We start from the raw sequence: 18,492 nt of genomic DNA, 5'->3' as shown, positions 1-18,492 counted from the left end.
GAACAAACTCCTTAAACTCCAAAAAAGTCACTCACCAATTTTGAAAACCCTTGAAATGAACTTTGGGCGCGGATCAACAAAATTAAACACTAATTGAGCATGAAACATCTCTCTGAATCGTTAAAGGGATTGAATAATGAATCGCATGACTTTACGTAAACAAAATTGATTCATACAGCGCAGCGTCCGAATAAACAAACCCCCCATATGCGATCGATTACGAATTAAACAAACATCAAGATTACTTACACTAATTTATTTCGAACCGAAATAACCCCCTTAGTCGACAAGTGACGCAAAAAACTTTGGACTTCTTAATTCATTTTCCTAAACAGATTGTATAGAGACGTTGATTGTGATAAATCTTGCTGAAAGCTCCTGATGACTCGAACGGCTGCCCATTTAGCGTGCACGATACATTCAATGAGACCGCTAATTCCCAGCACGTACTGACTTTCCTTTGAAAATGTACTGAGCACATCGTTTACCGATTGTTTTTTCAGACCTTGGAAAAAGTATATTTTGGTCTTCCTGGCGTGTATAATGAGAGTGCATGTTGGGCAGTAATTTTGGATCTTTTTCTGAACTGGAGGATTTTGTTACAGTAAAGTTGGCGTAAATTCATTACATTTGATTCCTTATACAGGGTGGTGCCTAGCGCAACGCAGCACAGGGATGTCAATGGTAATTTCTTTATAGTCAATTACTAGCTCCCCTAATTATTTTAGAGCAAAAGTTTAAAGAAGTTTTTTTAGAGAAAAAAATACTGCATCTGTTCATACGATTACTTATAATTTTCCGTTTTTCAAAACCGTAGAAATTAACAAAATAAAAAGGTTCATTTTTCAATAAAACAGATATGCCTTGGAATTACCTACCTAAAAAATCAGCGATCACGTTTCATTATTTTCCTTTGACGTTTATTAAATTTATACTTGTTTATAAATGAGTTAATCATAAAATTGTTTATCATGTATTTAACTGACGAGCAATGTTAAGTTAAGTTTGCTCTAAAATAATTAGGGGAGCTAGTAATTGACTATAAAGAAATTACCATTGACATCCCTGTGCTGCGTCGTGCTAGGCACCACCCTGGCTGTATAAGGATTCACTAGCATAAAATACCCCCAGCCAACAATTCCATACATTAACGGTGATTGTATTAACGAGAAATACAAAACACGCATCTGTTGAGTGAGTACGATATGTCGTAAGTGTTTAATTTTAGATAAAACTGCCCTTCACTTCACTGGTCAACAGGCCCTAAAATGAACTAAATCAATTTTTTAAACATATTCATGTTTAAAGCACGCGAGCGCTGAAAGTAATGCACCTACATATGAAAAAAGAGTATATGCTCTATATTCAATGTGGAATATCGACGTAAATATCGAAAATACAAAAAAAAGTGCATAGGTACCATCTTTTTTATACAAAATTATTATCTTTCTTTTTTTTTATGAAACTTTACTTGCTAGAATGCACGATTACCGAGATATCAGCGAAAAAGTGATTTGGAGTACCTTTTTTCCAAGATGGCGGCTCGAGCTCTAGGAGTTTCGGCCCCGACTTTTAGTTGTTCGAATACATGCCCTAATGTACCTCTATACCAATTTTCAGCTTTCTTTCAATTACTTCCGCTATTCGTGGAAATTTGATCTAATTTGACTGTACTAAATCTACACGCTAGTTACATAGGTGTATAAACGTTATCGTACATGAACACTCATGAAAATTTAAATTCTACCATAAAGAAGGCTCTACGTAAAATATACAGGGTATCGTTACAGCAAATAAACTGAAGACCTGTCCCAAAATTTGGAATTCCTTCTTAATTTTTTATACTAAACGAGTGAAGCTGACCACTAAACATAACTGTTCTGTGTTCCATCTTCGTTGTTGGGTTACAAGTCACTTATATTCAAATTTATACCATGTAGATCTATAACAAACCAACGCGAAAGCAATACTCATTCGGGGTCGTGGAGTTTCTATTAAACACGATTCAATTTGCTTATATATCACACGGAAAAAATCACGGAACATTCCCAAAGTCGGCGCATATCATATTACACAGAAAGAATACACCGCATCAGACTGTGTGCCTTATCGCCAATAACTAATTTTTCATCGACTTTATGGCGCCTCGATATCGTCCTTTGATTTTCTAAAATATTCCCTACAACAGTAGGTATGAAATTCTTACTACCGCCGTCCGCACATGTGCGGTGACAGATTCATAATCATAGTCGTAGATTGAATTCTTCATAAGGTAATTAATGGTACAAGGTGGCCAAAATTGTAAATTAAAGAATTGACGCACCATAATCTATACACTCCATTTTTAAGTAAGCTTATCAATTAAATTAAAAGTGTTTTTAAACTACCGACCTACTGTGCCGCCCCCGAATGTAAGAATGTAAATTGTTTATAAATTTATTCAAAATTGTATAGTTCAGTTGACGCACCACACATTTTAATCAAGCTCAGATTACCGTTAGGACATAGTTTTTCTACGCGTTGTGTTTTATGGGTCTTATATTATTACTTGTTTTACTTAACATTTTCCTTCAATTAATAAAAATAAAGAAAATCAAACCCTTTTAACCTCGATCGCTTTTTAAATGTATAGTAAACCAGTAAGTACATCGTTTCATTTCAGAATTACCCGTCCTTAAATTTACCTATTCCTTCTTAATTTCATTACATTTATATGTATTTTAACGTACCTACACTTTTTGAGAATTAGATCATTTGTTGAATAGTTAGCTGGTTTTAACCACAATAGTAGGTATATTATAAACCGCGGGACTGAAGTAGTGCTTTTAATCCCGAAGGTAAAGTTTATGGCCCGACCGAACTTCAGTCGCAAGGTATATACGATATTTTTCGTACTTGCCAACATACTACGGTGGAACCGGCATAAGAGAAATTGCGAATATTGGCCTGTCCGCGTTTTTATCTTCAGTAAATGACGCTTTTGCTGTTGTCTGTATGATGTTACCTCTCTATCTAATAGACATCAGCGAGATTGCATCTTACGATGCTTTAGCGCAATGGACGAGCCCGATACCAGAAAAATTAATATACTTAATTAATAATAGGATATTTGAAACCTGCCCTTAGACCTACAATAGAACAAAACTAAGTTGCTTGCTTCAAGAGCACCAGAAGCAAGTGCATGGCTCACTGCAATTCCATCAACGACAATAGGAACCATGTTAGGGAAAAATACGCTTCGAATTGCAGTTGCTCTCCGTTTAGGATGCGACATTTGTGTCTCTCATCAATGCAGATGTGGAGACAGTACGCTGCCAAAACTGGTGACCAGAGACCCAGGCAATACTCATTATTCGTCCATTATGGCCACTTTACCTACCTTCGGTCCCCATGGAGGAAATTTTTTACCTTACATAAATTTATTATTGTTTGGTATAAATGTTATTATGTTAGCTAAAATAAAAAATTCTGAAAATCTATAGGAATAAATATAAGAAATACACCCCTACCTGAGATAAATTCACCATTACAGTCACTTAAAATTGTAAAAATTAAATTATGAAAAATTATCAAAGTCCTCGTTTGAGATCGAAGGGACTTCAGCGCATTTTTGTGTGGCAGATCAGTATTCTGTTAGCCACTTTCGACTCAACCATCAATAACAGATCTTGTCGAAGGCTACTACATTCACTAACCGCTTCCCACTTTCCGCGTGCACCCGCAATTCGCTTTTAAAGATTTGACTCCACCATCAGTAAGATCGTGCCGGGGGCTACACATTCCCTTTGACGGTACCCACTTCCGACGTTCCGTTCACCCGCAATTCGCGTTTAAAGATTTGACTCCACAATCAGGAAGATCGTGTCGGGGGCTGCCACATTCCCTTTGACGGTACCCCCTTCCGACGTCCCGTTTACCCGCAATTCGTGTTTGAAGATTTGACTCCACCATCAGGAAGATCGTGTCGGGGGCTACCACATTTCCTTTGACGGTACCCCCTTCCGACGTCCCGTTCACTCGCAATTCACTTCTATTGGCGACACGAGAAAGAGAGACAGCGATTCGAGATTTACGAAACGTTAAACCGCGTGAGTTCGCAACGGAAGGTAAAAGGCGCCCGAAGTAGACTACTTCTCGAAGACGCGCGCGCGCCTCGCAAAAGGTCGTTAATTTCGCCCCTATGACAAAAAATAAAATTCCGCCACGCAGGAGTTGTGCGCGTTTACAACATCTTTCCGACGACACCAATTTCAAAAGAATCGGACCAAAACTGTAGTAGAAGATAGGAAAAAACTGAAAAACCTTCACGTTAGTATACTACGCTCGAGGATGACGCCCAGATGTCGCCAAACCCACATCATGTAGCCATGTCCCTAAGGTTGACAAATTTCACGGCCCTGTAGATACACGTACACCCGTTGCCTTTCTACAAGAGTTCTTCTACGCGCCCACATTTGCTGCCAGCCAGCCAGCCAGCCATCCAGCCAGCCAAAGTGAGATTAAAAGCTACTTTTTACAAATAAATTTGCAAAAATGCGCTAAAAAGTGATCTTAAACCACAAATAAGTAGTTCAGGGTTAGTAAATCGATGACCAAACCAGAAAATTTGCCCAATTTTCAATACTGGTGACAATGGACTATTAATAGGTAAATGAAACAGATAAAGGTAGTTGATGCTGTAAAAGATGGAAAAGTCGCAAAGTTTTGCTACCAAAACAAAAGGACATAATTAACCAACATTTCCGAAATTTTTGAAATGAAACGACGAAAACACTGTTTGTTGTCCTTGCCCTTGCTGAACTGAGTGAACCAATTGTTAAGGTTAACATTCTATAAAGTTATACAGAGCGATGAAGAACAAAACAACACTTTCCCTTAGACGGAATCTATTGTTTAGGAAAGCATCTGATGCATTTAAACAAATATGATGTACTCATTTAGGGACTTTCGTCTCATTGTTGCGACACAAACAGACCGTTGCAATCTTGATGTCATTTACTGCACATTACCAATGTGAAGCGATGTTTGGAATAAAAGACCAAGATAATAAACAAAAAATACTGGTTTTCATTATTATGGTAAATTCTGCAAGTAACAACAACAACAACGGGTGATTATGATTAACATTCGTGCCTCTGCATTGAAATATAATTTCAACAGTTACATGTTATTCTTATTTACCTAAATTAAGTATAATTTATATTAAAATTATGGAACTATATCAGAAATTACAAGTTCAATATTATTCATCTGAGAAAAAAGATCACGGCCACCGCTTTTACGTAGGTAAGCGTACGAATATGTTCATAACTTAGTGTAACTCGGTTCGATAAGCTAATATGCAAGAAAGAAAGTATAGTGCCATTATCTAAGTGGCTTAATGATTATTCATTAGCCATGGAAACTCAAAAATTGCATTAAACGTGTATATAAAGTTGTACTACATGACCTTTTATATCTGAACGCTCATGAAGGTTTATGAAAACATTAGGTATGCATTATAGTCACCATATACACATAATTATAATTCAAAAGTAATTTCCAACAAAACACGGGGCACAAATAACTTTTAAATTGTGCGTTACTATAAATTTCGGAATAATAATTTTAGGTTTTAGGTGGAAATGGAAATGAAGGAAAATGTATACAGTTAACAGCATCTCATATATCTGATAGTACATCATCTTCCTGATTTATCTGTTATTGCTTAATTTTTATCCCTATGTTACGAGATTTATCCAAAATGGTTCTTAAAAAATCTCACCACTTTAACTGGATATACAGTGACCTTTTTTTTAAGACTCGCCATAGGATTTTACATCCTAGTTTTCTTAATTTTTAGTATAGGTTTAAATTCCATCTGTCATTTGTATAATTTTGATCTGACATTTTTTAACAAAGGAAGTTATTTTCATTCCAAAATTTCGCTTTATACAGAGTGTTACTCTACAAAATGAACTAAATACCTAGAAAACGTTAGTAATGAATAAAATATACCGATACAATGAAATATCGAAGGATCCTCAGTATTACAATCACTTTTAACGACAATTTATTTTAATCTTACATAATACATTTTATAGGTATTGAAAACTAAAATGCATCAAATTCATGTCTTGGTCATTGAGATAATGCTCTTGGTCTTTTTCCCAACGATCTGGGGCATAAATAACGATTTTGACATGTTTCGATCAAAATCCATGTGGTCGCCAGAAATAGATCAAATTTATGTTTTGGTCATTGAGATAATGGTCTTGGTCTTTTTCCCAACGGTCTTGATGGTGCTTAAATAACGATTTTGATGTATTTTGATCAAAATCCATGTGGCCTCAGAAAAATAATTTAACATCTTTGAATCACACACATGCGGTTATCAAATGTGCACGTGATGTACTCTTTCAGCACCAAGATAATGCGTTTGAAAGGTTTTACAGCTCCAAATTTATGAGTAAAGAATAATTTTGGGTACATTTTGCTCTAAAACTTTTGACCTATACCATAGAGGAGCGTTATATTGAACTGTTACACATCTAAGAGTCATAGGGAATAATGTAGCGAAAGTCCGAACTCGATACATGACCTAGGGAATGAAATGTTGATTTCTATTATATTATTGAGTCCACAGTTTTTCCTGTTCCCGATTCACTCGAAGTGCTATAACTTTTGTTCCTGTTGAACCAGCTTCCTAAAAATCAATAGCGTCCGTCGTTAATGTCCAAAGTACCCGTACACCAACACAATCGGCCACTTTTAAAAAGAGTTAGAGCGCACACGGACGGACGGACGGGCGACAATACAAAACTATAGAGGATCCTTAATAACAGCACCTAGGCATTGTAATTTTTACAAAAATAAAAGGTAGCAGGGGACTGAAAAAATAACATGTAAAATCCTATGCCATCTGTCTTAAAAAATGTATATGTACTCAGACAGCATATATATATTCATTTTCTATGTGACGCTTAGGTATTGGAACGTATGGCGAAAATAAAGATATTAGATGATGAGGACCTTAGTAAAAAAATCATTATTTCCTAGATCAATGACATAAACTAACTGTTTGTTACGAACTGTTGCTATCAAACCACCTTATCTGCTTTAAAAGGCAATATCTATCTTTTAAAAACCTACAACCTGCATGGGGAACACCACTTTCCTCGGATAACATACTTGGTACTTGAAATTGAGCTTTACGTTTTCAATTATGTATACCTAGTATCGCAGAATATGGCTTTTAAGGTACATAAAGGTTGTCGAATATAGCGTCGGAAATACATCAAGTAAGTATCCAAAGGTGTTGTGGCCACATATCAAGAATTTTTGGAAAGGTTTCCAATAATTGCGAAGAACTCACAAAAACATTTTTTAATGATTATTATAACGCTGCAATAAAATACCCAAAGACTCCGTAGAAAGCATAAAGACATCCTATTCAAAGATTTAAAGAATTGTAACAAAATTTTCAAAAAATTGTCAAAAACTACGGCCGTTCTACTCGACCCCTCATCATGATCGGTGATAATTCTTCATATCTCAAGAGAGGAGTGTCAGTACAGGGTATTCACATTGACATATGGCGATCGGGATTTTACGAAACTTCTTGTTCACGTTCTGTAGATATCTAAAAACAAAATTATCGGACAGTATTCAATGCGAACTTTGTCGTGTGGTATATATAACTACCACCAAACTCGCGAGTACAGTCGAAACCGACAATCACTAAAATGTACCTCTTGTCATAAAATTGGCAGCGTTGCAAAAGTGTATATATTTACACTTGCAAAACCTAAATTGAGGTAAACAATCGGTCAATATTCACAGACTTGAAAATCGTGATGGTGAATCGGTAAATAATAATAATAATAATGACATTTATTGAGCAGATATTATACAAAGAACAGATACATTGGCACAATATACTGAGAGTACGTAACATTGACACAAAAATTCAGTTATTAAATGAGTACATAACCTACCATTTTGATAGGCATGCACCTTATCGTTTAGCAAAAGTTTCAAAAAGAAAAGCGCCTTGGTTAACAACAGAATTAAAACAGCTAATGAAACAAAGGGATAAAAAGCTTAATACATTCAAACGTAGTAAGTCAGTTTCTGACTGGAATGAATATAAATGTGTAAGAAATTCAACGTTGACAGCAGTGAGAAAATCTAAGAGAGACTATCTAAACTCAGTAATGTCTCGTAATAAAAGTAACCCATCGAAAATATGGAATACTCTAAAACAATTTAATATTAATTCAACATCATCTTATGACTTACCTTGCCACCTTTCTGATCCAGATGAGATCTGTAGACATTTTTGTACGGGTTCCAATAACATTAATTGCAATACAATGATCGATTACTATAATAACCACAAATTTGCAGGTAGTAAACACTTCCATTTCAAATTCACTACTGAAAAAGAGGTAGAAGAAAAAATGCAGTCAATTAAAACGAACAGTTGTGGTTGCGATGGAATTACTATTAAAATGTTGCAGTATTGTGCTCCGTTTATTTACATGTACCTAATGCATAGGTATATATAACTGTTGTATTGAGCAAGGATATTTCCCCAATACATGGAAGACTTCATTGGTGTTCCTATTAAAAAGAAAAACTCGCCAACTCAATTCTCGGATTTGAGAATCATTAGTATTATTCCTGCCATGGCGAAAATATTTGAAAAAATTTTGTCTGAGCAAATATACGACTTCGTTAACAAAATCAATTTTATTCCTGATTTGCAATGTGGCTTTAGAAAGAATTATAGCACTGCTACTGCACTTGCGACAGTTACTCAAGATGTGCTTAGGGCAAGGGATCGTGGTTTATTGTCTGTAATTGTTCTCCTAGAAACCTTCGACACGATTGATCATAATTTACTTTGTTCAATTTTGTGTTACATTGGATTCAATAGAAACGCATTAGACATAATTTCTTCTTATTTACAAAATCGGTACCTACAGATTCGTGTTAACCAGAAACTTTCAAGTAAGTCTAATATAGTTCAAGGAGTTCCTCACGGATCCGTACTTGGACCCTTATTATTTATTATTTATACTTCGGATATCCTAAGATGCGTTTCAAGTTGCAATATTGTGGCATACGCTGATGACATACAATTATACTCTTCTTTTGATAAGGTTAATGCATCTACTGCGTTAAATAATTTAAACCAGGACTTACTCAGAATAAATCAGCGTTCTAACGATTTTAATCTTGTACTTAATCCTAGTAAATGTTGCTGTATATTTTTTGGTAAGAAAACTGATATTGAAAACTAATTGTGGTGTGTATGTAAATAATATTTTAATACCTGATACTGAAACAGTAAATAATGTGGGACTAACACTTGATAATCAACTTCGGTTTAGAGCTCACGTGAACAAAATGGTTCAAAATGCGTTCTTGTCTTTAAAATGTATATATAATATTAGACACACTCTTAATAATAATTTAAAAAAGTTACTATGTGAGACTTTAGTTTTGTCAAAATTTAATTACTGTGACTTTATTTACGGCCCGTGTCTAGATTGTGTAACTAGCAGACGTATTCAAAAGATGCAGAATTCCTGTATCCGTTTGGTGTATGGAGTGAGAAAGTTTGATCACATTTCACATAAATTTCAGGAATCTGGGTGGTTAAACATGGCAAATAGAAGGCACTTACATAGGGGTACATTTGTACACAAATTCTTAAACAACAATACTACATGTAAGTTGAAGTCCAAATTCAATTTAAGGCACAGTACTCACTCGCACAATACTAGACATAATGCACAATTTACAATTCCACAGCACCGGACCGCTTTGTATAAAAGATCATTTATTTATAATGCCGTGAAATTAGTTAATTTATTTATTGATGAGTTTAAGATATTTAATATCAATAAGTTCAAATTTAAACTTAAACAATACTTTTTGAATTTGCAGCGTGTGAATCACTACCTAGCCACACTTGAGATCTAACTTTCATTCCTTATTTATCTTTTAGCTAGTTGTTTGGTCGTTGAAATATTGATATATTTTTGTTTCTCATTTTTGCTTAGTTATGCCATTAAGTCATTTAATTTCAGTTTAATTTATGTTTAGAGGACGAGTATCGTAGGTTAAGTAGAGTAGCCTGACTTGGCTAGACTTCGCCTATTATATCTCCCTTAATCCTCCTTAAAATGAATTATGTTTCTTTTCCTTCTAATTGTCTAAACAAATAAAGACCTTATTATTATTATTATTATTATTAGATATTACATTACATTACATAATGGGTAACTCAATGGGGTGAAGTTCAGACTGGAATAAACCGTGTTAATCCGTCTGCTCTACCACTCAACCCCCTACCTAAGCAATTAACAACAAAAGACCAAGACAAAAAAGAACCTAGAACCCTTAACAAGGAAAAAAATTAATCGATAATACAAACCATTCAGTGTGAATGCACAAATGAAAACCTAAAAAAATGATAGCAATAATGATGTAACGATGGAACCTCGGATGGAACTTCATGCTGTCGCGCAAGGAGTAGGTACGAGGCGCAAGTGTAAAAAGACTTTCGGATAAATGTTTTAAGTGAGAAGATAATTCATTATATATGTCTTTGCAATATTGTAACTAAAGGAGCGTTTAAATAGTGACGTTTTGTGAGCAGGTATTGTTATTATAAACCGATCTCTAACATTAACATTCTATCCGGGTACGTTGATGTTGTATTTGAAGAAAGGGTAAGTTGTGTCTGTAACACGTATTGTACGCTCCGTGTCAAAAATGAAAATAGTACTCCAGTATACATAAAGCCCGGACAAATCACATATGCTCGAAGCAGAATTAAATGTAATGGAATCATTGAGAAGATCGATTCTTCGGAATGGGTCTGTGTACCAATCCTGATGGTCATGTTCGACTTTTTGCCGATTATAAAACGACAATAAATCCAATCCTGCAAGAAGCTAAAGTATTTTGAAATCTGGATATTCACAAGGCCTGCCAACATCTCATGGTGGACTCTGAAGGGCAAGCCATATCCACACACTGAGGTACAACATGTCTTATGAAACGTCTCGAAGGACATGAAAGATCCATTGCTTTTGCATCACTGACTCTTTCGACTAGTGAAAAAATTACTCGCAACCCGACAAAGAAGTCACTGTCATTTACTGGGCCTTCCAAAAATTTTTTATGTACATATAATAATACATAATAATGGTCGCAAATTTACACTGATTACAGATAATAAGCCGCTCTGTCACATATTTAGTTCAAACCAGCTCATCCCTACTATTACTGCATCATGACTTATGTTTTAAAATGGATTCAACTATGAAATCAAGCACAGAAAATCAGAAGGAACGCTAATGTCGATTTTGTCAAGGGCACCGACACCTAACTCAGAAAAGCCAGACGCAGATAATGATTACAATGTATTCAATATTGTCATTTCAGAAATCCGGTCTAGTCACCTTTAAATTTATACAGAAGGAAACAGATACAGATCCAGAATTAAATAGTATATTACAGTACAAGTGGAGAAACTAAAAGCTTCACTCACGCGTGTGTCGAGATTACACACGAGGCGTAGCCGAGTGTGGAAAGACACACAAGTGAGTGATTTAGTTTTCCACGAGTGCTGTATAGCGTTTTGTTCAATCCTGTTACTAATAAAAATAAAAAAAAAACAGTGTAATAGTTATTTTTTAAGCATCTGAAAAAACATAGTAGGTAGTTTTCGTTGTTATGGTTCCTGTATCTCTTCTGTCAAGCAAAGAATCATCACAAGAATTTAGTCTCAACGAATCTCGTTTAATCATTCCATTCGCTCTCCAATAACATGTCCTGAATGAACTACATTCAACCCATCACAGCATCGTAAAAATGGAAGCCTTCGCGCGACGTTATTGCTACTGAAAAAAAATCGACGGTGACATCGACGAGTTAGTAAAAAGCCTTGTGCCGACTATAAAACCAATCCCAAAAATGTTGCTCTACATAAATGGGACATTCCAGAGAACTGGCAAAGGACTCGCACATCGATTTTGCTGGGCCCATTCCAGGGATACTTTTTCTTTATTGCCGTAGACGCTCGTTCGAAATGGCCAGAGATTAGCGCTTCCAAATCTGCACCCAACTCTGACTCAACAATAGTCACATTACATGAAATTTTCAGCTGTAACGCCACCGCGCAATTCAAAGGGTTTTTTTACCAGAAATGGTATAGAGCAGAAATTCATCATTCCTCGTCATCCTGCCACCAACATCCAGGCAGAACGATATTGTACCCACCCTCAAAACTAAATTAAACGCAATGACTGAAGACCCTGACTCTATTCACCAGAAATTGTACGGAATATTACTCCAGTATGGAAGAGCAACACCGTTGTCTCATATCAATAAAACTCCAGCTCCTCCGTACACGGTTGAATCTGCTTAAACAACAACCGTCCAATAAAAATCCTCAGTCTCATGTAGGGCTCATGTAGGGCATACGAAACTACGCCTGGCAAACGAGTGCATTCTACGAATTATACCACGTTTCGATTATGGAGATATGAAACAGTCGTCGTCTACATTACCTTGTGGAATTGGACGACGGGTATGTCATAAAGCGACAAGTTGCACAAAACCGATGTTCCAGTCCATCAGCAGAAATGTAACATTGTCTGTGGGAACAGACAGCCACCAAAACACGGAAGTGGCAACACCAAATATAATCCAGGCTCAGGCGCTAAATCTACCGACAGTATAGTGCATTCTGCTTCCCGTCCGGGAGAACCACCGGTGGATGTGCAGGGCCTCAAGTCTTCTCAGCAACCGACTCGTCGCGACCCGTAATTTGGATAAATTTGTGTCTGGGAGAATTGTTATGTATTTTAGTAGAACGTGACAACGCCGCATTGGCGAGAGTTAGTAAAATACACAGAATGTTAGGTAGATGTAAAAGAGAGATTTGAGACACATTATTCATTTTTTTAGTTAAATCACAGCCGTTTATAATTACAAGCCATGCTGAGAAGTTTGGCAACGTTGTCCGAAAGTCAATCGGAGGGCCGATGAAAGTTTTAATGGAGTCTTGTTGTTCTTGAAAAATTGCATTTTTCTTCTCTTCTGTGTTTCGCCTTGGTGGTTTTAATACCAAAGAAAGATACTTAGGCTTTATTGAAACCTGAAACTTTGACATATGCCTGGCATCGCCGCCTCTCCCAGGATTTAGTCAACTGATGTGAGGATGCGTCCCTGGTAGACACTATCAGGGACGTTTCTCCACTACTTTGTTGCCATCGCGCTGGGCCGCGACATATGCCAAACAATGTGGTGGATTTTGTGGATTGGGGGGTTGTGGGGGGGGCGGCTAACTGGGTGTTATCCGACCCGAACGGGTACGGCCACAGCTTCGCCACTGGTATTCTGCCTTAGAGGGAACTCTGCTTTCTAGTGATAGCTTCTTATCCGGGCGTTCATTGGCTTCCGATGTTCCTATCCTTTGGTCTCGTTCCCTTCCCGGTTTTCCCTCGTGTTAGGCCCTTTTTATTGTTGTCCTCTCCCTGCGTTACTTTCTGTCCCCTTTTCCTCCTCCCCTTGGCTTCTTCCTCCACCTCCAGTATTCTTCTGCTTTCTTTCTTCCTTGATGTGTGTCTTTGCTCTTTTCTTCCCATCTTCCTATGGTAATCCCCGAGATCTCTACCGTTTGGTTTATGGTGGTGCTCCATGTGTGGCAGGGTCGGCGTACCTTCCATTCCGAGGCACACAGAATCTTGGCAGCCCGTATGATATGGTCTTTGTTCCTCTTGTTGGTATGTCCAGTATCTCATCTGAATCATCTTCAGTCTCCTGGTAATCGTCTTTCTTTCTAGTAGTTCTCTTCTCTGCTTTCTTGTGAGGTTGCTGTTTTCTTCAGTATCCTGAGTGCCTTCCACTCCGCCCTCCTCAATGTTCGTCTTTTGCTCCTTGTTAGCGCTGAAGTGTTAATTCCGTATAACATTGTCGGTGCTATGTTCGTGTTGTAAATCATCATTTTCCAGCTGCCCGGTATTTTCTTCTCTCGTAAGAAGTTCCAGATTCCGTGTGTGCTTCTGAATGCGTTGGTTATTTTGTCTTACACTGCGTTGTGCCTGCTGAGGGTGCTGTTTATGTACGTTCCCAGATATTTAATCTTGTGCTTCATGGTTATCTCCTTCTCGGCTATTATGGTCTTCTCTCCTGCTTTGTACTGGGGGTGTTGTTTGCTGGCACTCTTGTCATCATGTAGCTCTTTTCGTTGTATATTTGTAGGTCCACCATTTCCGGGTGTACCTGGTATCCCGATGGCCTGGACGAAGTCCTCAGTGTCTTATAAATTATCCGCGATTACGAGTAGATCGTCCGCGTACGCCAGTAATGTCGGTAGTTGTAATTGGTCGCCTATGCTAAGGTTCCTCACCACCGTCCTTGTTTGTTCTATAGCATGGTCAAGTGCTATCGCGAAGAGCCTTGGGGAAACGGACATCCTTGTTTGATCCCCCTGGTTTTCCTTTGGTGTTCGGTTTTCTTCCAAAACCATTGTATACTAGTATACTCCCTTTGCCACGCGTTTATGGTTCTGTTGATTAGGAATTTGGGTATTTCCAGCATCGCCCACGCTGTCATTGGTATATTATTTTCTGTTTCCCCCTTGTTTCCTCCTTTTGTATTTTTTGATGTGCCTATACCATTACATTTGCATATTCCTCTTCATTGGTCTGAGTTTGGCGATGTTCTCCGCGAACACGGCGAATTCCTTGATTTCGTGTTGCTCATAGGCTCCGTTTTCTTCTTCCTTGGCTTCCCTTAGCTCCTTCTTTGTTTCAGGTTAGTGTGGGTTTTGGCCCGCTTTCTGTTCGGTCACATGGGCGTTTCTGTTTCCCTAGTGTATTCTTTGTTGTTTCTTTGAGCGTTTCGCCGATCTTTTCCGATATGGTATCCCTTCCCCCTTTTTGCTTCTAATCTCTTACTGCTCCTTTCGGTGCTCCTTTCTTTTCTTCTCCCCTGACAGAAGTTTCACATCCCACCCTTCGGTTTCCCCGCTGTGCTCCTTGTCCTTTGTTCTCCCCCCTCCCTCTTGACTTTCCCCTTTACCGTTTTGTGGTCCGATCCTACTGTTTTTGCCCATATGTCTGCTGTGTTCCCTTCCTCCTCTTCACTTTCGTCCAGTCTGCCTAGTTGCGTACTGAAGCCGCCTAGTATGATACCTAGGTTCTTTCCGCACTTTTTTCTGTTGTTTCACTTCGATTTCTGAGTTCCGCCTGTCCTCTTTTGCCCGAGGGGATGTGGCATCCTGTGATTGTTAGTCTTCCTATTTTCATCTTGATTTGGGCCATGGGTATACTCTTGCTTTTCCTTCAATTATCTCCACCTCAATGCCTCGGTGCTTCTTGATTACGATTTCCGTAACTCTGCTGGTTCTCTCCACCTATCCGTCTACGTCTCCTACCAATTGTGGGTAGAAATCTTCCAGGTTTTCCCTGATGTATGCGTTGATTTCTTTTTTAATCCTTTGCTTAATTTCATGACAGGCTCTGATGTCCCTGGCAGTCCCCTCCGTTGGTGCGCAATCGTTCCAAACAGGCAGTCCCCGTCCTTGTTTATACTGATGCATTCTAGGATGTGTTCTTTTGATCGCATTTGATCAAATAGAAATTTGATCGCTGATACTTGTCATTAAGGTCTTAATTCTGATTTGGGTGGTGGGTGCTGTTTGTTAATCGCTAGGCTTTATTCATTTACAAAAATGGATGATAACATTTTTATTTGACTTTAAAATTCAGAACACTGTAAATTAGTAACTGTGCATTATAATGTGTTTTCCATCGAGATCTCCGAAATTGGTGAACTTCTGTCGAAAGAGGTTGAGGTGAAGCACACGCTTAGGCACTTAATTTCAGCAAAAGGGGGGTAAGGTCGCGGTGCATCAGCGAGGTTTTATGAACGACTTCCAGGTGTCATTCGGAATGGCAGACTGTGAACTGGTCGCTATTCCAGTGGGTGTAGATAGGAAGCTTTTAAAGAGGGGAGCCCCGTAGACTTCAAATTAACGTGCCGTGAACTCCTGGGAATAAGTCAGAAGGTTCCTTCAGAAAATCGATCGGGCAATCACGTAGTGTGGAGGTCATGTTTGAGCTTGTACATGTACTTGTTACTTGTTACAAGCGCTTGTAAAGTGTCTAGTAATGAGTAACCTGATATATTATGACAACAAATCGATATATTTCGTTTAGCAACTTACCTGAATAATAATTTCTGTTGATTCAATACGGAGTAACGCAAATAGTCGCAATTTCACTGTGTTAAAACAGGTAAATAGGAATATTATACCCAAAACACATTTAAAATACACCTGAAATCTGCCAAGTTGAATTAGGAAATCGGCCCTCGCTGCAGTGTTGCCATAACTCTCAGCACGGCTTGTAAATATAGATGGTTGTGGTTAAATCAATATTGTCTGTTTCAATTAATTAAATCCATAATCATCTTCCGTACCATTATTAGAGACATAAGCATCTGGTATCTATTAGCTTTTCTCATTTCCAATTACATACGCACTAATGCCTTTCTCGAAGTAGCAACATTTTGATGCGCATACCTTCTGTTTCAAAGTTCGTATTGAAAAATTGTTTTACAATTTTTTTATTAAATACCCAAGGACCATGCACAGGAAATTTCTTGAAATTCGGATCACTTTCACTCCAGCCAAGAATTCCAGTCAATTCATTTTCAAAAACTAATTGCATATTCGACAACAGAATTTTTTCACACCTGTGGGGGTAGGAGTTTTAGAAAAATGTTTACAAAATCAGAAAGGATAACCCAATATCGTACCCTCGTGAAGAGAAAAAAAGAGAATATAATTTTAGAAACTCTTTAAAAAGTAGCTTCTCTATGAATCAAAATGACCAAAATTAATTCTTAAGAAAATGAGAAGAGAAAATAGCACCCTTTGAGGGGCAAGGATTCAACTGACATCAGCAGTTAAGGCGATCACGGGATGCCATCAAGGAAATACATTCTTTCACTGAATCAAAGCGAATTAGAAACAATTGGAATATTCTTGTTCCTGTATATTTATTTCGCACCATCGAACGTCCTCACAGTTTAGTTGGTGCTTTCGCCATTTCTCGGTCTGTCCTGGGTCATAACTTTTTCAATGATAAAAAATTGCAGCTCTAACAACACAAGGTAATTTTTGAATATCAAACAAAAAGGTACCGAGAAGGAAATATCCGTTACCAACGTTGACCATAGGGTACAAAACAACACTACACAAGTAAAATGTTATGATAGGTATATAATACCGAAATGAAAAGCGTTGTACAGGAATTACGCGAAGAACGTTATTATTGTCTTGAATTAACCAACTCTCTCCTCGTCATCCGTTTGTGAAGACTAGTAAAAAGCATAAAAATGCTGTAAAACGCATCGAAGAGTATATCATTAACTGATTTAAAGCACAATAATTTACGTAAATCCCACTATGTAAAATTGAGCACCATATAACACATTTTGGGCCGCAAACACCGTGGGTGAATTAGAGTGTACAATTATTCAGCAGCAACAACAATCTTAAGTGCTCACTTATCTCAAGAACATTGATGGCTAATTTAGGTAGTTTAAAAAATAAAAACGCAAATTTTAATATAAAGCCATCAAAAATGAACCATATTTCAACTAAAATTCAAGATTTATGCGTTAGTAAAAAAGGTAAATGGGTAGGGGTATTCACCGTTCAATAAGTGTGTCATCTTATGATAACTCGGTGTTGGTTTTAGTCTCACATTCACGTGGTGTTAACCATCTGAAGAACGTCGGTGTGCATGCCCTGAATACGCGGTCCAGTTTCTTATATTCGAGTCGAGCGTTTGCGAGATGTTTCAGTTGAGCAAATGCTGTTTGGTGCTGTGTTTTAAATAATAGATGAACGAGTATTATACCCAAGTGAAAAGACATGCGTTGGTGGCCTCGCCAGCGTCTGGGAGGTGTCCTCCTAGTATATTTTATAAGCGTACGGTTAGTGTGCTCGTTAAAGAATGCATCTGAGGAAGGAATTCCGGAAATGCGGTCCAAATTTTCGAGCGACGACCGACTGTTTGATTCGCTAATGCGTAACTGCAAAGTGCCTTCGATTACTTGTATACAAAAGACACTTTACGACCACCTCAATGATGTTTTAGATCGTGCAGACAATTACGAATTAAACGGGTTCGTCACATTTACGAAAAACAATGCAAGTTTCGATGGTGACAATGTTACCCTTGCGAGACGCGATCGTGCCGAAGAAATCGGAAATAAAGTATTACGGTTCATATTGACCCACAATGTGCAAATTCAAATGCCCGAACTGATGTTCGAAGGGTCAACTCTCGAAATATCGCCGAGAAGTGTAGACGGGTCCGGTTTGATTACTAAACTTGAGTTAATCCCAAAGGTTGTAAGGAAAGAGCTGGGAAGTCCGAGGATCTTCTTTAAGAAAATAAGTATGCAATCACT

At 37.7% G+C, this 18,492-nt stretch overlaps 1 protein-coding gene across 1 annotated transcript in view; it reads left to right on the top strand.

The window, feature by feature from the left end:
• The first annotated feature begins 17,815 nt into the window (after window positions 1-17,815).
• The window catches only part of LOC116177293, a 34,160-nt gene continuing 33,483 nt past the window's right edge, over window positions 17,816-18,492 (top strand). The window contains exon 1 of the mRNA XM_031496227.1: window positions 17,816-18,479. Within this exon, the coding sequence (XP_031352087.1) occupies window positions 17,951-18,479 (529 nt within the window). The 5' untranslated portion in view covers window positions 17,816-17,950. The remainder of the gene's footprint in view (window positions 18,480-18,492) is intronic.

Source organism: Photinus pyralis, unplaced genomic scaffold, assembly GCF_008802855.1.
Source record: "Photinus pyralis isolate 1611_PpyrPB1 unplaced genomic scaffold, Ppyr1.3 Ppyr1.4_LG7, whole genome shotgun sequence".
NCBI classification, from domain to species: Eukaryota; Metazoa; Arthropoda; class Insecta; order Coleoptera; family Lampyridae; genus Photinus; species Photinus pyralis.
The sequence above is the reverse complement of the archived record's forward strand: the minus strand, read 5'-3'. Positions and strand labels throughout refer to the sequence as shown.